The sequence below is a fragment of the Atta colombica genome, unplaced genomic scaffold (genome assembly GCF_001594045.1).
Source record: "Atta colombica isolate Treedump-2 unplaced genomic scaffold, Acol1.0 scaffold295, whole genome shotgun sequence".
In the NCBI taxonomy this organism is placed as follows: domain Eukaryota; kingdom Metazoa; phylum Arthropoda; class Insecta; order Hymenoptera; family Formicidae; genus Atta; species Atta colombica.
Window position 1 is genome coordinate 390,043 of NW_017259398.1, and position 23,592 is coordinate 413,634.

General features: G+C 31.0%; 4 protein-coding genes across 7 annotated transcripts in view; 1 reads left to right on the plus strand and 3 right to left on the minus strand.

The window, feature by feature from the left end:
• LOC108690140 (corticotropin-releasing factor-binding protein) overlaps positions 1–2,094 on the minus strand; it is a 12,741-nt gene extending 10,647 nt beyond the window's left edge. Inside the window, exon 1 of the mRNA XM_018197283.1 lies at positions 1,914–2,094. Coding sequence (XP_018052772.1) covers positions 1,914–2,027 — 114 coding nt within the window. The 5' untranslated portion in view covers positions 2,028–2,094. The remainder of the gene's footprint in view (positions 1–1,913) is intronic.
• Positions 2,095–5,075: 2,981 nt separating this feature from the next.
• LOC108690146 lies at positions 5,076–8,641 on the minus strand. The gene is made up of 4 exons (XM_018197290.1): positions 8,484–8,641; positions 6,873–7,165; positions 5,481–5,656; positions 5,076–5,404 (listed from the first exon to the last, which is right to left on the minus strand). The coding sequence occupies exons 1-4, from the start codon at positions 8,577–8,579 to the stop codon at positions 5,100–5,102; spliced, it is 870 nt and encodes a 289-aa protein (XP_018052779.1). The 5' UTR covers positions 8,580–8,641; the 3' UTR covers positions 5,076–5,099.
• Positions 8,642–11,845: 3,204 nt separating this feature from the next.
• LOC108690115 (adenomatous polyposis coli homolog) lies at positions 11,846–16,506 on the minus strand. 2 transcript variants are annotated; one of them, XM_018197242.1, is made up of 9 exons: positions 16,369–16,506; positions 15,187–16,289; positions 14,943–15,087; positions 14,598–14,746; positions 14,149–14,491; positions 13,668–14,076; positions 13,137–13,394; positions 12,791–13,030; positions 11,887–12,618 (listed from the first exon to the last, which is right to left on the minus strand). In XM_018197242.1, the coding sequence occupies exons 2-9, from the start codon at positions 16,055–16,057 to the stop codon at positions 11,887–11,889; spliced, it is 3,147 nt and encodes a 1,048-aa protein (XP_018052731.1). In that variant the 5' UTR covers positions 16,058–16,289; positions 16,369–16,506. The 2 variants fall into 2 exon arrangements, with proteins under 2 accessions (XP_018052732.1, XP_018052731.1); XM_018197243.1 differs by lacking the exon at positions 16,369–16,506 and having other exon boundaries at positions 11,846–12,618; positions 15,187–16,057.
• A 2,616-nt stretch (positions 16,507–19,122) lies between these two features.
• Positions 19,123–23,592, plus strand: part of LOC108690156 (alkyldihydroxyacetonephosphate synthase) — a 16,162-nt gene continuing 11,692 nt past the window's right edge. The window contains exons 1-3 of one of the 3 annotated variants that reach the window (XM_018197311.1): positions 19,571–19,633; positions 19,801–19,874; positions 19,954–20,043. In XM_018197311.1, coding sequence (XP_018052800.1) covers positions 19,828–19,874; positions 19,954–20,043 — 137 coding nt within the window. In that variant the 5' untranslated portion in view covers positions 19,571–19,633; positions 19,801–19,827. Of the gene's footprint in view, positions 19,313–19,570; positions 19,634–19,800; positions 19,887–19,953; positions 20,044–23,592 lie in introns of those variants that run through there. The other 2 variants (XM_018197309.1, XM_018197310.1) reach the window with 2 other exon arrangements.

Genomic DNA, 23,592 nt, shown 5'->3' on the forward strand with positions numbered 1-23,592 from the left:
ACACACACACATATATATATATATATATCGGTATGATTAAAATAGAAGCATTTGTTGCATTTTGTTCGGGCAGATGCATCTGTCGTTACATGCTGGAACAAGAATCGCGCAAATTACATTTTCCACTACCGCGCGTGTGCGAAACGAAAAATCCGTTATTCAATTAACATTATTTCTCGCAAGAGGATGTGGGAGCCACTATGAAAACCGTCCCCACCTGCCAGATAAACCTGTCTCGATAGTAATTGCCAAAGTCTCCTGTCTGAATGATGGCCCTGGCGCGAATCGCAATACGGGCGCATTTGCCGGTGATCGCGAGGCGGCCGGAAGGTAATTATCGCATATCGTTAATATGACATGCGAGGTCCCTGGTACAATGATATATATCTATATGTCTTTTGTTTGTTCTTTTTAACTCTCTTTGAATACACAAGAAATTAATGTTATACTATACTATAATAAAGCACGTTTTTATGATTAATAGTCAACAGTATATTTTCTCATTTCTGATTTTAGCTAATATCGATAGAAAAGTACAGTTCTACAACATTTTGTCATAGAAATCAAATTTTAAATAGCAAAGTAATGTAGATTCAAAAATTTTCTCGCTCATGCGATCTCTTTTCTATAAAAATTCTAATCAAAACTCGCAAAAGACATCGCTTTATATCTATTATATATAAAAAGCTGTAGGAAACTTAACTAATTAAGTTTTCATCTTTGATATAATAACTTGATATTATATTTATCTCTATTTCCTTAAAGTGATAAAAAGAAGTTCAAATCCTAACTAGCGAAGAGTGACTTGTAAGTAAAGAATCAAAACTCATTATAAGTTAGCAAATGACGTCACTTGTAGTATAAAAAAAATTCTTAAAGTTCCTAGTTTTTGAAATTCTCTTTCTAACTTTTAATCTCGTGTCTGATAAGATTCATTTATTAATTTAAAAGTATCATATTTTTAATTTAATTTCATGTTTAATTTAATTTAATTTTTGTACAATAAAATAATTACTCCTTCAATTATTTTTTTTTTTATATAATTAAATTCTTTAATTTTATTAAAGTTTATTGTGCACAGTGTATAAATACACACATAATTGTAATCATGAACTCATTTTCGAAATTGTCACTAAACATTTGAGTCATACCGATCGATCGTCAATTTAATCCTAACAGAAAAATACAGCAAACATCAATTAGCTAAATTAAGTGAATCATAAAGCAATTATAATTTAAAAAAAAAAGAGATAATTGATTGGAGAAGAAACCTACAATAATTTTTCATATAGCATGGTCTTCTGTAACCGTAATATTATTTTCATTAAGTTTGATGTATGTTAAAATTCTTGAATAAATCTTAAATTTTGAATGTCTTCAAATCAATTATTTTTGGAAGAAGAAAGTAATATAAAAACAGAAAAATAATTAAATTAAAATTATGTACATTCAGTATAAACATTTTAAGATACTTTATTAACATCACTTTTTAATGTGACTCTTGCAATGTATATATAAATAAGAATTATCCTCTTAATAATTTGAAAACGATCGCAATTTATTGTTATTAAAAAAGTTTTAATAACCACAATTATTTCAATTATTTTTGTGTTTATTATCCTTAGTTCTAGCATCATTAATGATTAATTCAAGAATTAACCAAACAACATATTAAAGCCGATAAAAATTAATGAAATATAATAATAATTAAGATAAATAATTATATATGTGTTTTACTTTTAATTTTACATTTTCTAATTTTATTGTCAAAAATATATATTTCTTCAAATTATATATATTTTTGTATATTTTATAATTTGTATATTTCTTAAACTCGGATATTTAAAATAAGTTTCTTCAAGTTATATTTCATACATATTTTAAGCAAATATACATTTTAGCGGTGCGTTTACCTGTTGTTGACGGCGATCGTTATCGATTGCTGCTTTCGCAACGTGAAACGTCGCGCCGATGACAACGATGATGATGATGATCAAGAGAATTGTTGAAGTTGACTTGGAGAACATCTCTCACTGATGACAAAAATCGAGGAGGAACAGAAACAGGTGACAACGCGTAGCGAGTCAAGTAAGAACTGAAGCTTCTCCCTCGCGGCTGGATCGGTTTCCCTCGCCCTTCGATCGCTGCGGAGAGATCGAAGTGGCAGCGCAAGATATTGTGGGGGTTGCGCCGAGCTCGGGTCGAGCGCGGCAGGTGTTCTGATGGCGTCGCGACGCACGGCGTCCCTCTTATAGCTAGTCTACACAGCCTCCTCGCTTCGTTCTGACTGCGCGCAACCCCCAAGCCTTATTGTTACGCGCTACGAAGCTCTATAACTGTAGGGTGAATTTGAAGACGGGAACACGATCTACACTTTGTCCGATCTAAAAGGACAAAAATATTCCGTTCGAGCCTTTTTATTATTTTCATATATTTATAGCATTTTTAAATTAAAAAATTTAAATTAAAAATTTCAAAAAATTGATATTCTTTCGTTAAAACATTTATATTTGTATTTTTTAAATTTGATTTGAAATATTCTTCCTCTCCACAAATTCATTAAGCGATCGATACTTCAACGATCATGAGTTTCAATATTTTTTCTAAGATTATCTTTCCCAATTTTAGGAAGATTTTTTATTCCTTGATCAGTTGTTTATATATGACAGAAGATTAAATAAAAAATTGTAAATATACAATAATAATATAATGAATTAGCAATTCAAAAGCACAAACTTATTTCTCTTTTTTTTTTCAAATTTTAACGAATTCACATTTGTTATTCATTGATTATACATAAAACTCATACGATATATACCTTGATATAAGCTTTGCACATATCACAAGCGAATGTCAAAGGGAACAAGAATTATCGACAGATCCTTTCGTAGATGCGAAAAATACTACTATAACGCAACGTTCTGTGTCGATATATATTGTATTGCCGCGCCGGGAAGAGGACGGGTTGACATTTTAAATGTTCTTCGATATTAATGTTTATAACGATGTTCGTAATCATGAAGCAGAAATACAGGACACGCGTCAATCCTGTCAGTAAAATAGATCACTTGATTAGCGCACTTTATCATTGCTATACACGAACATATATATTATATTTATTATATATTGTGCGTGCGCGCGCGCGCGCGCGCGCGCGTGTGTGTGTGTGTGTGTAAGTGTGCGCACGCGTGTATAGCTTTCATCCTGACACGATGTTATTTCGTCCAGCTTTAATCTCCAAGCTATAATCGAGATCGATGATGGCGGCGAAGAGTCGTCGCCCGTCGTTCAAGACAACGTCCATAAGCTTTATAAATGATTTCCCTTTCGTAACGAAAATACTAAGACAAGGCATATTATGTTTATGTTCTTTATGCTGGAGCTTGAGGAGTATAATTGAATTGCGAACGAAGTCGTGATGAAAACCGTTATAATTTGACTGTATGATGAACATTTGATTGATGAGGACTTAAGGAAAAATATGAAACTAATACTTTAAATTTTAATAAGTAGTATCCCGAATATTATAGCCGTAAATAATCACGCATTGTGAAAATAATTTGTCACACAAATATTTGCCGCTTCTAGCAATCTGGATTATAAAAATGTATAAATGCAATTTTAAATATAATTACACACACAAACGGCTACTAACTTGATAGATAAATATTCAATCCAATAAAATTTATATAAAATATATAATTCGGAAATAAATCAAATTTTATAGTAATTATTTATATTATTTTATACAATCACAGAAAGAAGTATTGATACAAGGATACTGACTGATAATCGCTCATTTATTAACGGATTTATCCTCTATGCGCTAAAATACAGAAATACAGAAGCAAATATCGGTCAATATCTCAATTCCGATTTTTTTATACACGATAGAATCATGTTTAATCTATAGATGTCAAAATCGCTTTGCCTGACGGTATCTATTTAGATGTAAATAGTGGTCATTGCATAAGCATGCTTTCCCATAGAATTAAACACGAAATGCGACATATCTCGACGACATTTGTGAATAAATAATCGCAACTGTTTGTGACAGCCACGATTGTTACCTATTGTAATCCATTAAATTGCGGTGGATTATAACATAAATGCTAATTTTCAACATGCAATTTATGTGTAGTAATTGTTAGTATTATAGTACTTTATAAGACAATTTGTATTGAAACAATATCAGTTATTAATATTATTGTATTCGTAATTTGTATTTTTATCTTTGTATTATACTAATGAGTGTCATATAAATTTAAAAAAGAATTTTATTATTTCCAAACATGCATACGCTCTGATACTCGCAGTGTGGTCGCGTTTGGATGTATTCCTACAAAATAATAATCTTTTTCTCTTATATTTATCAGACATGAAAACGACGTTTATGACAGACTGTATATCCTCGACGAGATTCGCATGTCCGAATAAAACAGAATGCAAATGGATTCTCATGTTTACGATTAAACGGTGCTCATGAAGATGAAAATAAACTGCAAAAATATAATACAGTCTTTATAGATCTATCAGTAATACATTGCCGATTTACAATTCTACTGCAGATAAATCAACATGTGGGTATCGGCGACCTAAAAATCTACAAAATTATAAATATTTTCAAATATCGATCCTTTGCGCATGTAATTGCAATTTCTATTCTATTATAAATTATTAAATCTATAAAAATTAAGTTTGAAATTAATATTCTAAAAAAATTTGGAAGAGGAAAATATTTTACTAAAAAAACAAAAAGTTATTTTCGAAGTTTGTCGACGGATAACGCTCGAACATGCCTTTCTATTATACGCTATATCATAATTAGCGTAGCATCGATCAAATATTGTAGAATGTTTTGCATGATCAAATAGCTTGCAGCGAAATGTGCGATAATGAAGAAAATGTTTCGAAGGAAAATTCTTATTATATAATTATTAATTCAAGAGCACTGCCATGAATAATTCAATTTCAGGAAATACTCTCGATTGTGCTATCTTGTTTTATTCTCTATTTTATCGATGAAAGTGCGTCGACAATGCGCGTCGAGTTGGAACTTTCTCGAATGACTTGTACTTAAAATTTCACTTGGCAAAGAATTAAGGACGCGGAGGCATATATAACGGATAATGTTCTTGATCCTCATTGGGAAGTACCTGATGACTTCTATCATGCCAACCGTCTGAGACGTGATATAATCCGTAATTAACGCCACTAGTAGCTATCTTTTTCAGACCTTGTATGCTGGATAATATAAGAGCCATTTTGGCGAGTATCAGGGCTTTACCACCCAACACTGCAAGGAATTGAAAACCCATCGGCACTAGAATCGTACCCATCAACAGCAGACCCATCATCATCAGCGGGAACACGTGATTCTTACGACGATAACGGCGTTTTCGACCTGTGAGACGCAAATTTAACTTTAAATTATCATTAAGTTTCATAGTTTGTGCATTATGAAGCGCGTTATGACTCACCCTGAACGATATTATTATCCAGATTTTGTGCGGACATCAGACTGTTAGCAGTTGCATTAAATATACGATCAACGTCAATTTTAAAAGCGTGAGTCCGCAGAACGCGTGTCATTCGATTCCAAATGATTGCCGACCAACTGATATCTTCCTCTTCTAACTCATCAGCAGAATCATCTCTGTCGAAAATCACTGCGCGTGTTTTAATCGCAAATATACATATAATTTTATTTAAAGGGCTTGCAACAATATGTTAAATTAAACGTAATAATATTATAAATTTCGTGAATTAATATTCCTAATAATTAATATGAGTTAATATTCCTTTTTACAAAATTCACTACAATCTGCATCTTCGAAAGAAATTAATTTTTAATCGTACAATTGACATTATCAATTAACTGCAAAATTACGCATATACTTCCTTCATTCGGCACATTATTATTTACAAACCCTTATATACATAATTAATTTTATAATATATAGTATTTCTTGATATTTATTGTATCTTATGTAATTTCAATAAAGCATAAAAATAAATCTGCATATTATCGACGACCTCACCGATTTCAATGACTCTGAATCACCTCCAATGAATTTTAATCGTTGCTCGTTATTTGTTAAAAAATTATTAATAACAAAAGTTTAAAAAACATCTTTTTTCTATTATATAAAATAAGAACGTTCTGTTTTAAAATATATTTTACAACTTTCCACGCGAAGCGACTCTCCCCTTCTAAGCAGGAAGTGAGGTAAGAGTCGCTTTACGTGGAAAGTTGTAAAATATATTTTACAAACAGAAAATTTATTTTATATAGTAGAAAAAAGGCATTATTTTTCAAACTTTTTTGTTAATAATTTTTTAATAAATGACGGCTAAAACCTGATGAAGGTCACTCAATGACCTAGACAACATGCGTCAAGATCATTGAAATCGATGAAGTGGTCGGTAATATGTAGTTTTACAAAGCAAAAACATGTCAGAGATACGTAATAAACGTTTTTCTCTCTTCTGATATATTTTCAATATTATGAAAAATAATTGAAAGAGTTGAATGCAAGGCTGAACTTTGAGCACGTGATAACGCATTCTTCCGAAATTCAACGAATTCTGATACAATATTACAATCTTACTGCAGCACGCTTCAATGCATATTAATCTATTATACAGCAAATTTTGATAAAATTTCTTTAACAATATCTCCCTGATTCGCATATCTTTAGCCTTGAGTTTTTATCGGACAGAGTTCTATTTCTGATCTACTTCCCTACTGTGCCTAACTTGTTCTCTCTTTCTCTCGCTTTCTCTCTCTCTCTCTCTCTCTCTCTCTCTCTCTCTCTCTTCCTCTCTTTAATTTACGGATAATTAGATATAGATTATAATAATCAACTCACTTATATTCTGTATTGTTTTCATCGTTTGAATGAAGTCGTATCAGATCGACTCCGTTGAATATCGTAATAACATCATCATCGAGGAGAGTATCCAAAGTGTCAATGGCTCTCTGCTGCACGCATCTTCTAAAAATATCCAATAATTCATCCTGATCGGAGCTGTTTTGCGTCATTGATGGGCAATTCTTGATTATGGATCGCAACTCAGAGTACCATTTTGTTTTATCGTCACAGCCGGCCCTTACGACTGCAGTCAGCATGAAGGCGAGGACGTGGAAAGCACGAGGGTGCATCTGTATTTAGACGCATATCAGTCTCTCAGGACCAATAATATCAATGTGAATTAGTGACGCAGTTTGTTCGCATTTTCTCTCTTTTTTTTTTATATGATGAAAATCAACTTTATTCGTCTAATCTAAACTCTAAACTGTACACTTTTGTTAAGCTGCAAATTCTGTGGATAATTTTGCATCAATTTTTTTTAATAAAAATGTAAAAATTGTTAAAGAAATATGTAGTTTAAAGAAATTTCGCGATATTATATATTTGTACAAATGCTATATTAATACTTGTAAATTTTCTTTTAGGAACAAAATTTAGAAAGTTTAGAATAATTTGAGAAAGTTTTAAGAAAAACAAGTATTGTTTTTAAAAATTGGAATGTTGCCATAAGGAGATACTTCAAATCTAAATTTCAAATTTAAATTTAATTAAAAAGTTGTTTAAGAGTTGTTTAAGAATAATTAAAAAATTCTTTTATTTACTTTATTTCTTTTGTTTTTTTTTTGAAAAGAGAGATTATTTATAAATGAATATTAAATGAATAATATTATCACAACTTCAAGACTAATTAAATTTAAAAAATATATTGGCTGTGTTTGGAAACTTCGTTCGGATGCATCATCTGTCCTTGTTTAACATTTAAAGTTAATAACGTCATTATAGAATAGATATTATTCATCAAAAGATTTTTGATAATATTTTGATAATATTTTCACGTATTCCAGTTTTTCTGCCCTATTTTCTTATCTCATCCATAAAACAATTTCATCTATGTTAGTATTACTTTTGTATATATTTTATTTATTTTCTTCTTCGATTTTTTTGACCTACATGTATAAATTATTAAATAAAATAACAAAACAATATTACAACACAAAGATATATATTTCATAGATATAAATTCGGAAGTGATGAAAAAAATATCAAAACTTTTTTTTCGAGAAGTATATTAACAGTCTTCTGATTAAATACATAATATTTTCAGCATTTAATTATTTGTAATGTATATTAGAAAAATATTAAAAAAATATTTTGAATAGGCACAAACAGAATTTTATTTTTTTTTTCTATATAGTTATTTTTACTATTAGCATTATTATTAATTAATCCTGCTTAATTATTATCAAGTTTCTTATATTGGTTAATATTATAAAAATACTAAAATATTAATAATAATGTTTTAGCAATTTTTCTGTTAAAAGTGTGTCATCGTCGATGTATATTCAAACAAATCAATTGAAAACTGGTCGATTAAAAATTTCTAAAAACAGAATCCGGAAAAGGCAGAGCTTGATTCAAATTTACATAAATATCCTTAAAGAACTTTACCTGGAAAAATCTGCACTCCTCCGGAAACCACTTCACGAACAGACACGTCGTGGTATACTGTGAAAGATAGTCGTGCGGGCAGTGCATTGCGTACATTTATACGTGCAGAAAATAGACTATGATGCCGTGCAGGTAATCATTACGAGTCATCGAAGGGCATCAAGGTAGCGGTCAAAAGGCGGCCGGACTTTACGCTCGACCGACTGCTCTCCGCAATCACTGGCAAAAACTATGTTAGTACTTACTGTCCGTATGATCCGGATATTACTATTTTTTTCCCCAATATAATAGATAGAATCCACCGATTTCCGCCGCAGAAAAAGTATTTCAATATGATAAATATTCATATGTGAAAATATAACAAAAAGAAGAGAAATTCGTTAGAGAAATTCTGCGATAATTAAGTCATTTAAAAAAAAATTAATGTTTTATATGAAAAAAGAGAATTTCTAAGGTCACAATTTCCAAGATCAATACGAGAAACGCCGCTTGTTTCTACATTGGGAATACATACATTGGAAATTCTATAATACATAAAATTGAAAAGTTGAAAAAATCATTCAAAATAGATTGAGAATATAAAATGTTTTTGCTCTATTAATTATTACATGATACTCCAAATAATACCGTATGCGCGATGACGCATAAATTTATATTAGATCGATCCAAAAACAATCGGGTTGATTGCATATTATTTCGCAACTGTGTGTGTATGTGCGTGTAATACTAATTTATTAATAATATTACACATTTGGAATTTATGCATATATATATATATGTAATCACACGCAAAATATTTTTAATATCTTTAAATGGCGATAAAATCATCGTATCAAAATGAATTATATCTTAAAGCATGAATATTCCCTTTAATAAACGGGTAAATTAAATTTGAATTACACAAAATGTATTACAAAATAGCAGATGTTAAAGACGGATGTAGAAAAAAATAAGAAAAAATATCTAATTTAAACTATTGCGTGGCTCAGGGAAATTGGCTGCCAAGTACAAAAGTGTATGAGTCTTTAAAGGGATGTTGGAGTTACCGATGAACATCATATTTCATATTTTTCAAATTTCGTTTTCTTCAATATTTTATGCAGAATAAAAAATCCTTCTCCAAAATAAAAGAAAAAAATGCAAATACCTTTGGAAAAGTACAAACCTGTATGAAATGTTCTCAAAAATTGTAAATTACAATTTTCGGTTACCATATAAGTTCTTCCTTTACATATACATATAAATGAATGCAAGGATATATCTAAACAAAAAGTACTTTCATATATTTGAATAATTTATAAAAATATCATGAGACCTTTAATAGGGCCGTGCTTAGCGAGCATACGATGCGTGCATATCACGCAGGTGATCAAAGTTAGAAATATGTAGCCAAAATTCAATAGTACAGTATTAGTATGTATCAGACATATTAATAGTATCACTAGACTGAGCAGTGTCAGAAATTTGAGGAATGGGAGAAAAGAACGCACTCAATCAAACTAACATTCTTTTAATATGTTGTAAAAATTTATAATTAAAACTTTTGGTTGAAAAACGAAATGAATCAGATATTGATGGACTTACATACGCACGCACGCACGCACGCACGCACGCACGCACGCACACGCACACACACCCACACACACACAAAATGAAATCTTAAATTATATTTGAAATCATAGAAAAATAATGGAACTTCAATATTTTGCAATATATTGTATATATTGTTTGAAAATAATCTGCAAGCAACATTTCCAAATATTGGATTAGAGAAAAAATTCTGCTGTATTTTGTTAGTTTAAAATTATATATAGAATATATTTGTTGTGAAATTTTCGACTATCTGAAAATTCCAGTTATCTTTATTATATGAAGTTTTTTTTAATATTAATATATGTTTTATATATGTTTTATGCCCTTACAACCTCTAACTCGCGAATAACTCAACAAACAAAAAAAAAAAAATCATAGAAAAAAAAACGATTTTGTAAGGAAAATTCCAAACTTTCATGATATAGATAATCGAAAATTTTCGCAAATTTTTTTTGACATGTGACAAACCCACAAAGTGAGAAGAAAAATTTCCCTTTTTGCAACTCATAGTTTTCTATATATAAAAATTGCAAAACTCACATAAATTCAAAAAAATATAGTAACATTCGAAAGTACATTTCAAGCTTTAAAATTCTACTTTTAATTTAAATTTTTAACGAAAATATTATTGTATATATATATATAATTTTGAGCTCTAACAAGATGTCACAGAACTCTGCACTAAAAATTCATTTCTATGTAAAAATGAAGATAAAAGGTACAATCTTCAATGGCCTTGATTTTGATTAATGTTAACCAGATCCTGAACAATATTAAAGAGATTTTAAATCAGTCGAATACCTTGGGTAATGCTAAAGCCGGTGGTGCTGTAAGCCTTATAACTCGAAAAGTATTTTATGAAATGAATTTAATTATAGATAGTTTTGGAAAACTCTTGAGATAAGAATATCTAATAAAAGATGGGGGTTTCTATTTAAAAAATTTTCATGTTGACCTTAACCTGACCTTGGTAGTGTCCTCTATCTAAAATCCGTTATTTTCACCTTCTTTCCCCTAAGAAAACCTACAACTTTCATATAAACTTTTTCTTGTATCTCTCTTAATTTTCGAGATATTTACTTGGGGCGATTAAAATGCCCCATCTTATATATTGATTATTTAAAAGTTTTAAAAATTCAGTTAAAAAGTTTATTATAAATTAATTTGTTGATAACATTTAGAATACAAAATCATTCTTTACATATTATAGTCAAAATTAAATGATTAATAATCTATTCATCGCAATTCATCATCTAAAATGCAATTGATTCAGTTAATTTTGTCTAATTGTCAAATAATCAGTAACTTAAATATAAAAACTCTAACAACAAAATACAGATATCTTGATATTTTAAATAATTTAAAAAATATTAATCAAAGCTGTAAGACGATTTTTCAGGTTTATCAATTCAATTCATAATGGAATTTTTAATTATTATAAATATAGCGAATTCGATCGGACATTTTAGCACATTGGTACATATTAAATCCATTGTACTTTGATTATCAGTGAATAAAAGTGAAATGAAAATATTTCGAATTATAAAATACATGCTTCATCCAATAGCATAATAAAGCGTATTATTTTATAATTTAATTGATTTCCATGTTTATAATAAACACATTTATACATCAATTTACGTATGATGGCTTTAACATGCAATGAGTCTGCTAATCGATTTCGCTATTAAATACAATAATCCTTTATTTATTAATTGATATAAAAATATTCAGTCTTTTCTTAAATATTGTATGTACAAATTGCCAGAAAGAGAAAGAAAAAAACTCTGGTAAATGCGATACCTGTATGTTATGTCTTACAAACATAAGAATTGTAACTGCACACCGAATAATTGTCCTCCGGTATCGACTCGCAGTCCTCGTGACCATTGGAGATTGCACTCTCATTAGGTTTAGTTCCCTTAACACACTTGTTTCTAGGCATACCAGAAGTAATGCACAATTCTAGTAGGGCCCATTCTTCCATAGAAATCAACGAACCTTCTTCATTGAGAGAACTCACTGAACTGTGTCGCGAAGGCATCGTGTTAGATTTCACTGTATTGTGATTTTTATACGTATAATCGTCGTTGTTTTGAATCTTATTATAAATCGGCATGCATTTCACGTCGCGAGATTGCAGGGGCATATACAAATTATCAACAAAATTACCGTTTTGACTCTCTGTATGACGAAGCGGCGATCTTCGAGCACAATGCGGCGAATTGTTTATTCTCTCGCGCGTACCGTTATCACAATTTTTTAATGTCTGACTGGAGGTTTGTGCTATATTACTGCTTGTTACTTTCCCGGGGAAGTAGTTAAAATTACCGGATACGTTTCTCGTGAAACGCATATCCGTTGTGTTGATATTCGCAGATTTGTACGACGGTGAATACAACGCGGCATTCCTGGGAGAATGAGATTTATTCGCAAAATATGAAACTGAAGGGATGGAAAAATTGTCTGCGTCTTTCAAAGATGATCCAGATTTTTTGATTGTGGATGGATTCATTGCTGTAGATGGCATAGAATTTAGCGCCTGAAAATTAATTTATATCGCATGTATCAAATATTAGAATATTATCGAAACATAAAATATTTCAAGTATAAAGCAGAAATATCCCTTATTGGTATAGTTTTTAATGTGTTCATTCTTTAGCATCGTCAAAGAGTGCCTGTGTATATTTTATTTATACATAAATACAACTTACTTTTGGCATACCAGATCTAATACATTGTGCTAACATGATATCTTCTTCTTCTTCTTCTTCTTCAGAAAGTCCATTATCTTCGAAGGACAAAAGCTTTTTCACTATACTTTTTTTTTGTTCCATACATCTTGGCTGAAAAAATATTGATGAAGTGGGGGACGGCTGCATGTTCGTTGTTGTAAGATTTTCCGTAGTTTGTGCTAACGGCGATCTAATTGTCGATGATAAACTGAATCTTGCCTAAAATGTGAATCGCCCAATAAATAATATAATTAACAACTTATTGCTGTACATAGAACATCCGGTTTAAATCCGGATACAAAGTTTTCAGTTTTAAAGTAACAACCTTTGGCATTGCAGATTGTATACATTCCGTCAAAATTGCATCGTCATCTGAATGATTCACGCTATCATCTGAAAATTCGTCTGGATGTCTTAATGATGCACTATCCGACGATTTAGGACTCAACATGGAATTTTTATTTCCATGATTTGTCTCAACAGGTGAAGACGATGGTGTGCCACATATGTTAAACTTGTGCGAAAGTGTTTCAGATTTTTTAACAAACAGAATGCCATTTGGAAGCGGAGTTATTTGTCTCGCCTATGAATAAAAATAATAATAAAAATAACAATAAGATAATTATAGAGTAGGAAATCTAGATTCGATGGCTTCATTAAATATTTAAAAAAAAAAAAATATATATATATATATAATTTATAATAAAGGATTCTTCGTTCTATATTTAGAAGATTGATTAAACAATTAAAAATTTATTAAGTGAAAAGGCATGAAGTTATAGAAGTTAGGCATGAAGGCATAGAAGATTGTAAAAATTCTAAAACAATAAGTACACAAGATTGAAAAAGTTAATACCTTAGGTATGCCCGATTGAATGCATTCATCTAATATTTTCTCATCTTCGCCTGAAAGATTGGAATTTTCATCGGACAAGTCATTTCTGTGACAATCAATCTCGACTGATTTGTTTTGTTCACACACATTCTTTTCTATGTTCTCCTGTACACTTGGTATTGAGAGCGCAGACAGATTGGATTGAGATCCTACTGGAGAGATGTCTGCAGGCGTATCCTCGGTGCAATATACATGTACAGTATCTGAAGTAACAATCTCCATCACAGCTCTATTTTTTGAAGTACCAACAGATGTTTTAATAGGAGTCACATGTGATTCCAATCTTGGAATAGAATTTCTCTGATATGGCATTAAGATGCTCGGCGATTCTGGTTGAACAGATTTCTGAACATTCAGAGATTGTCTATATCTGTATAAATATATTTTTAAATAATTTATTTATATAAATTATTGCATAAATTCTTTTTCTATAATATATTACCTATTAGTTTGCATTCCCATATTAATACAAGCAGCCAACATATCTTCATCATCTTCATCACCATCACTTACTTGTTCCTCTTTCACATCACTTTCTGAACTATTTATTTTCATTTTAAACATATTTTTCTCAAGTATATGAACTGTATCTTTTTCATTTATATCAAGTATTCCTTCTTTACAATATATTTTATTAGTATCATTGGGTATTTTAATTTCATCGTCTATTGTAAGAGAGCTCAGACTGGTCGCACTAGAAAATTCAATTGGTGTTGACTCTTCCTTAAAAGTAGCAATGTCATCTTCAAAAACACTATTCCTTGTGACATGCGGTTTAGAAAATACTGCAACAGATAATATTTAGATTAAATCTTTATATCAGATAAACAAACAGTTATATTATTATTATTATTATTATTATTATCACTAGTGATGAATAACATTGCCTACATAAATATTGGACTGATGGTCTTACTGCTTCTTGTATCTTTGATATAAATTCTGTATTGTGGGTTTTATGATTTCGTGGACTTGGTAAAACTGTTTGTGTGGGCGAGTCAGGCAGCTCACTGGGTGAGACTACGCCACTGGTCCTACGACTGAAATGAAAAATAGTATATTTTTTGCAAAATTGAAGCATTAAAATTAAAATTTAAGGTTTAAGATATTTGCTTAGAAGTAGTAATCTTGGAAATAAAATACAATCACATAGTATAATATTACAATATTGATGCTTAATGTAAATATAACTTTTGTACTTTAGATACTATAATGAATTATACATTTTCAATTTACCTAAAATCACTAATCACAGAACTACGATCATCATGGATGGAATATTGCTCAAAACCACTCAATGACCCAAGTGAACTACAACGTGAAAACATTAGAGGAGTTTCTTCTGCATAGTAATCTTGGCCACCAAATGTCACCATTTTCCCTGAAATATAATATCTTTATGTATTAATTTCATGTATATTTGTTAAAATTGTATATAGAAAAATATTTTATCAATTTATTGTTTAATATGTAATAAAACCTTCTTTATCTAGTACACGTGGATTATTCTTGTTCTCAAAAGAATTGTTGCTCACTGATGACAATTCGATTTGATTGCTATTCAATCCCACAACTTTGTGATCATCATTTTCCAATTCTTCCTTATTTACACAAGGAGGATTATTTAAATCTTCTTTTGATATAACTCCCGTAATATTATTCTGAGGAGTCATTGCACTACTTAAAGAACTAAGCGAATTAGCACGTGAAAAGCCATGGGACGTTTCCTCCTCCTCCTCCTCCTCATAATAACTTACTATTTTCTCTGGAGTTACTTGTCCAGGATTAAGAACTGCAGTATCCTTTGAATTCTCTTCTTCAAGTTCTTTTGTTATTAGATCATCTTGCTCATTGCAACTAAGTGTTTCAGTTTGTTTGATGAAAGACACAGGTATTTTGCTGGTTACTTGAATAGTCTTTTTTGATATCTTCTTCACAAGTATGTGCTCCTTTATGTCTTCAACACGAAGATCTGACATGGAAGTAGCTGTAGAGAAGTTAAAAGGAGTTTCATAGGGTGTTCCTTCTGTACAATAAGTCTTGATGGTATCCTCTTGTTCACTGCCAGGAAAGTACTCGGTATTCTGTTTCTCCTCCTCGTCAGTGTCATCTTCAGCATATCGCAAGCTATAATCTGTAGGCTGATCAAGATCAGTTTCAGCATAATCGCCAAATAAATCTACCTTGTTGTCACGCTTGTTAAATTCCTTTTTTGAAGCGTGGCTTGCTTGTGATTCGTCAGTCAGATGTTCATTTTGTGTTGGAGCATTTCTCTCAATATATTTCTTGCTGTAATCAACTGGTTGATCGTTCACGTCCTCGTCGTATGGTTCTACGTCGTTTATGTCCATACTGATAGAGAGTTTTGACAACAAGGTTCTAATCAAGATACATTGTGAAAGATTTTGACTTGAAGTTTTTAAAAGAAAGCAATTGTCAAAAATAATTTGTACATTATAGTAACTTGCACACTATTAATGTTGTGGTGAGATCAGTGAAAAAAAAAATCGAATAATTGAGAGTCATTCTCCATCAATATTCTCCATTCCTAAAGTTTTCCAATACTTTCGCGTAAGCGTTTTTCTTTAAAAAAAAAGGGGGGGGAATTATTATAAATAAATACAATTGTAAACATTATAAAAACAATCTGAGCGTCTCTTACCATACTTTATCAAATACTTTTGGTGCGTTCGGGAAGACGCTATTAGCGCTACTTCTGTCATTTATCTTCGTTGTTTATTAGATGTAAAACAAGGATAGAATAATACAAATAGCGCACCTTTCAACTTGCTTGGTAAAGCTAAAAGAAATAAAGAAAATGATTTTTCACTTTTTCACGCTTGCACAATAATGTTAAGTCCGGATCTACAATTGTTTGTCTAGTTTACATGCACTTGATCACGTATTAACTAGTAACTTTCTATTAAATTATTTTAATTTCAGCGATGTATTTAAAGAATGATGTACTAAGTTGATATAATATGCATTAAAATGATTAATTAAATACACATATCGTACATATGTTTATACGTATCGCCAAAATTAAGATCATTCGATAGAAAGTTACTAGTTAGTACCCTTGGCCATACCAAGTGCATGTAAACTAGGTCATTGGATTATGGTGTGTTCGACTTGCTTAGACTTTTTTAACATTTTTTTTTACACTTTAAAATCAGGTAGATATATATTTGGCGCTGAAAAGAGAAAAAGCGAAGATGAGTGTACATCTTATAAAAGTCTGTAGGTACCTTTCTCAACAAACGACTCAGGCTGCTTTTACATGCAGCGTAACTTGCGTCAACCAATCAAATTGTATCAAATTATATCGCTTACGCAAGTCACGCTGCATGTGAGACAGTCTCAGTGCACTCGCTGTTATTAGTGTATTCTTTTAGATCATCCAATCAGCATTTTAGATCTGAAAGAATACATCAATAGCAGCGAGCATTTACTCAATTGTTGAGTTCGCTGAATACAGCCAATGATAAAAAAACAAGATGTATCATTTCTTGGATGTACAGTAACAGTGAAATTGTGGCCTAAATTTGATTGGTTATTCCAATATGCCAACGCTATTATACGCAGGAAAGTACATTATGGCCAAAATTTGATTGGTTGTTTCCAGTATATAGGAAAAAAAAAGAGCATGAAGGACTTGGATTGATTTATTTTTTTATGCATAATGCGTTATGAAAGATTCTGTGCTCCCGTCCTAATGTTACAAATGTTTTGAAGCATCCTTTGTTATTGTCATATCAATTTGCAAAGTTCTTTTGTTTTTTTATTGAAATACTTTAAAGTGTTTTTGACTATAAGGGGTCTGCATCGAATTAATGTTCTACATTGGTAAACGTTACACACTCTATCAATAATAGAGCAAACTTTAATTTCACCCTTTGTTTGGATAGGCTTATGACTTCTGCACAAGAATGCAGCAATGCTTGTTGCGCGGCGGAAATTGGTTAGCGATAGCCAATCAATCACGTCTCGCTTGCTCGGAAGTAATAGATATATAATATAATTTCCAACGCGTGACAAAAGTTGAACTTCAATTCAACTTTTGCCGCCCGGCGGAAGTAATATTACATCATTTCTAGAAATTTTGCATGATGAAGCCGACTTAAGCCTATTCTACAATGTGTTTTTTGTTTCCTATTCCTTGTTTTTTATCTTTTGCTTTTAACTCCTTTGCAACTGTTTCGTATTTTTTGCTATATATTTCTTGTTTCTTTCGAGTTTGTTAATTCTTATCTCAGGCGGTATAAAACAAAAAACCGAAAAAGACAAGATATAAAAAATAGCAAAAAGCAAGAAATTGGAAACAAAAAGCACATTGTAGAACAGATTTTAAGAAGAACATCGAATTATTAATTAGCAATAACTTTCGCCGCGCGGCAAACGTTACACGTTCTGTGTGCAGGAACCATTAGAGATACAAAATTACTATCTTGAAGCTGTTTCTTTCAATGTTCAGAAAACTCCAGAGTTATTTTTGATATAAAAAAATGCAACTACACTTAGTTTCCACTGATGATTTAAACCGGATCAGAATGTAAGAACCAACCAAAACAGTCGAGCATTCCCCTGTCGTTCGACTATACATAGAGTTCGACTATATATAGAGGAATACTCGACTGTAGTTGGTTTTTACATTCTGATCCAGTTTAAACTCTCGATGGAAACTAAGCCACTGATACGAAAAGGCTTTTATGTATTATGAAATAATCTCTAAGCACAAATGTCAATATGTCGACTGTAAATTTTTTAACAGCACAAACATCGATATGTTTATAAGTCGACTTTGTACAGACGTCCTTCCCATCGGCTTTAGGACGTTTAGTTGACTTAAAATTGACGTTGATTTAAAGTCGACTTACAGTCGTCTTTAAAGTGAGACATTGTATGACTTAGAAACGTCTCCAAATCGTTTAAGGTCGACTTACTGACGTCCATTTTTCAGACTATAGAAGCTATAGTCGACTCAGAGTCGACTTAGAGTCGACTTTGTGCTGTTAGGATTGACTTTGCTAAGTCAGGCCTTTAGAGTCGACTTTGTATAGACGTCCTTTCAATATCGATTTTAGGATGTCTAATGCGATATACTTATAAATGTGGAATCATTTCTTCCTTGTTGTTTAACTATAGTTAAACAAGGATGAATGCTATTCATGAGCGTGTGGGCATGAATTGGACACAGCCTAGAATAGTCGACTTAAAATCGACTTTGTGCTGTTAGGGAATGTGTTGACCGGCGCGGTGGGACGCTTTGGATTGGTTGGTCTATGCTTAGAAGCTTACGCAATAGGCCGTTCGTATCATATGTGTGATTGGCGCGTTGATGAATGGTTAGGCTGAGGCGGAGGCTCTATCGATTTAAATTTGGTTTGCCGGTGCGCGTGTCAATAGTAGACGCGGAGCCGTCGCCGCGTGTTTTAGGGTTATTTCTTCGTTATCTCTAAGTTTATTTCCCTCGCGATACTTCTCAAGCGAGTTTAAGCACTTTACATGGTGAAAATGTCTGAGGAGCAAGGGAAGCATAAGACAATTGCGGAAATGGCAAGCGCGAACGAGCCGATCGAGTTTGAGAGCGCTGTGCCGAAAATCAGGTCTGTTTCACGTTCGGCCGTACTCGCTCCTCGGTAGTCCTCGCGACTGATTCACAAGGAACAGATGCGCCCTATATATATATACATATATATATACGCATATACATGATTAATGACAATCGTGCCCACGCCGGCCACGCACGTGCATTTAATCGCGGTCGGCCACACCTCTTGCAGCTGTGTACACTTTACGTATATAAAATTTCGCAATGACTCATTGTCGACGTCGCGACTCCCCCGTGTCTCAAATGATATCTTCGTGAATGCGAATTGCACGCGCAATTGTAATATTGCAATAATAAGACTTATTCCGTTTTTCAAGTAAATTTTCCTTTTTTAATTATTGTTATATACGTAAATAAATAATAATAAGTATTCCTTTTTCTCATTGCTTCGCTTCAATAATAATTATAGTAATTGAATCTAGTGGATGGAATAATGCTAAGCAGAAGAAATAATGCGGAAATTTTAAAAAATCGCGTTTTCAGTTTTCGGCGTTCGGTGACGTGACAAAAATGTGCGCTGCAAATACTGATAGTTGGAAAAATTTCGAACATTTCGAGTTACGAATGTCGTAAGATATAATTATATGTATTTAGCTTTCGGGATTACTTACGTATACATTATTGTTGGTGTTTAAGGCAGGAGTTATTAAAATGGAACGGCTGGGGCTACAAGGATTCTGGTTTTCGTGTGAATGATAAAAGTGTGATCGAGTTTACAGGTAACAGGTGAGTTTCGTAGGATCTTGCTATTTTAGAATGTCGAGCGATACATTCGATATACACATATATGTGTGTGTGTGTGTGTGTGTGTGTGTGTGTGTAATGTCGAATATAATTGCTGTTTAATAAACAACAAGAAAACAACATTATTTCCTTTCACCGCTACAATGCGAGGTCTTTAATTTAAGGCACGTCGATTTTTTGATTAGTGAGTTTTAAGAAATATGAATAGATAAGTAATGGGATTAAAATTAATTTTTTAATTTATGGGCAAAATAAATTAATTACTATTTTGCTTGAAAATCATGCGTTTTGACAATTTGATAATTACTAAATTGATAATTGTATTAATTAAAATATTAAATTATTAATAAATAAAATATACAATAAAGATTAATAGGAAAGATTAATAGGGAATCTGCACTGTAATTTGTGCGCTGAGTATTATATACAATTATACACTAAAATCATTAATATATAAGACATTAGATCAATTAATAAAATTACTCATATAAACGTTAAATAATAAAAAAATGTACGTTGCGGCTAACTTCTAGCTTTCTTCAGCACTATAAAAAAATCTTTCTGTGGTCATGGTAATATTCAAAATTCACGTTGTAACGATCTGTCGATGTCCTCTTGCCGATCGAAGAGAGCTCGTCTCATAACAAGTTCACAAGCTGGATGGTTTACAGTTAATTATTTAAAATACAAATTCGTTAAAAACTGGGCAGAATAAATTAATTATATTGTACGATTAACTTGAGAAACGTTGATGTGATTACATAGAAAATAACATCTAGATGATACAAATTTTCCAAGTTAATTGACGTTTTTTTAATGTCATCTAACAGGAAAAACGCCACGAACTTTTTCCCACACCTAATATACAACGAGGTTAATAAATTGACAGGAATGGATGAGACTCTGAGTTTTATGTCCGTATTATAGTCGAACCTTATTTAAGACTTCCTTAAATTTATCTTTAGATGCTTAGTAGCCATAAAAGCTGTTCCAAAATTCAATGTCAGCGAAACTCTACAATTTATGTTACGTATATATATTTTCAGCACTGGCAGTGAATTTTGGAATAAACGCAGTCAAAATAATTTGTAGAGCATTTGAAGATAAATTTAAGGAAATCTTAAATGTAAGGCCTAACTATGAATACGGATATTAGGATAGATGTCGAAGAACATTATGTTTCCGTTTTCGTCACGAAAATCAATACATTTGAGTTTTGATTTTCGTGACGTTCGATAAGTAGCATTTCATTTTATATCACGAATCATAATATGTTTGAGAATTTTGTGACGAAAAGTAGTATGTTTCTTTTTACACCACGAAAACTAAAACCTATTTTATAATGTGCTCTGTTTTTTGCTTTTAATTTCTTTGCAACCGTTTTATCGATAATTGTATTTCTTGCTTCTTTCGAACTTCGTTAACTCTTATATCAAGCGATAAAACAAAAAAATAAGAAGCAAAAAGACAAGATAAAAAATGACAAGAAGATAAAAAATAACAAAAAGCAAGAAACTAAAAACAAAAGCACATTGTAGAACAAGTTCCAACAAATTCTTAATATGTTCCAACATTTAATGGCCTTTAGCGAAAAATAACATATTTCATTTTATATCGCGAAAACTAATGTTTGATGATTTGACTATATAATAATCTGTTTCACTTTATATCGCGAAAAATAATATGGTTGTGGACTATCCTTCAAAAATTTTGATTACTGTCAAAGGTTAGAAATAGAAATACTCATGCCAGTGATTTTATTTTTGGTTCCAAATAGTAAAATGAATACTCCATTGTTATTATTGCTTTTTAGTTGTATAATTTTATTTTTAGTCCACATTTTTACAATGTCAAGCTAACATACGTACGGAAAATACAAAAAATTAAAATTTGTAAGTCTATACCTATACAGCACAGAAAGATTGCAGAAACATTGCAGAATGATTTCACTGAAACATTATATATTGCATAGTGGTTGCGAAACATTGCTGAATCATTGTTGCAAAATTCCTACAATATTAAAATGTCCGCTTTTTGTTCTATTGCAAGAAAACGTTCCAATAATATTGCAATGTAATGTATTTGGATAAATTTTTTACGAAGACTCTATCTCTGCACAGTTCTAATAAACTTGCATAAGCGTGTTTGTGCGTATTTACAACTCTATCATATCGCGAAACTAGGACGTCTGTTCGCGTTGCTTAAAATCCTCCAAAATGTTTGCATTTAAAATGAGATAAATATATATTCAAGCATTGAAAAGAAAGAGAAGACGAAGATACTAAGTATAAACAATACGCAAACAAACAATTGATTAGATTTTGATTAGATTTTAGAAGATTTTTATAACATGCAGGACTCTGAGCATGCCACACTGTATATACGGTTTTTACTTCTGCAAGTCAGTTTGATGCAAGTACTTAAATCGAATGAATTTTCATAATCGCTCCAGTTACTTACGCAAGACAAAATAACTATGCAATATGTTACACATACTTGACAAATTTACTTAAGCGTGTGCAGTAGTACTTATAATTAGACGAATTTTATCATTTAAATGATAACATATAAGAATTTTTTATTATCATTATAAAGAATTATATAGAGATACATTTTTATTTATTGAAGGATGTCACAAAAAGCTACGTGATAAAAAACGTGAAAAAAATCAAATATAAAAAATGTGTTTTATTCGTAAGCTACATATTTTGTGTGATCTTTGATTCTTATTGATTAAATTAGGAATAATTTTCTCAATTTTTTAAGTAATTATTTTGTGATTTCTTTGTTTTTATTTATTTAATATAAAATTCTTTACTCGATTTTAATAATTTACTTAATTATTCATCACTACTTAAAGATTTCAATAATATTCATAGCAGTGAGAAACTTTTAGCTCGTTAAAAGTGTACATATTGAATGTTGAAATCCTTTTATCTCGTTTGCTATAAGTAATTAGCTATGTTTATTCACTTATATATATATTAACACATATTGCGATATCTTATAGCGTGTTACACACCTTTTATTTATACTTCTTTCTGAATGAGACTTTCACCAGCAAATTCAAAGAGGATCTTGCATAAATTCCTAAAATCTCAAACAGAAAAAAACACAAAATATCATTCTTATTTATACTAATAATATAATTATTTCAAAAATATGTTAATTATAGAATTTTTCACAATTTTGTTTATTACATTAATTAATGACCATCAGTATTCTTTACATAAATTGTTTTGCTCGTCTAAATTAATTTAAAAGAAATTTAAAAGGAATATAAAATAATATAGAATCTCAGATAAACAATGTCTGCTTTTACTTTCTTCTATTCTTCATTCTCCCTTTTTTTTTTAGTACATTGAGCAATTGCATTGCAAGTCCTACTTCATATATATATTGCATTTGATCACCTTACATTAATAGAATGTTACATTTGTAAATAATAAACTGACATGTTTTAATGACACATTCTACAAATTAATAAAAAATCAAAATTTTAATCATTATAAAATACAATATATATATATA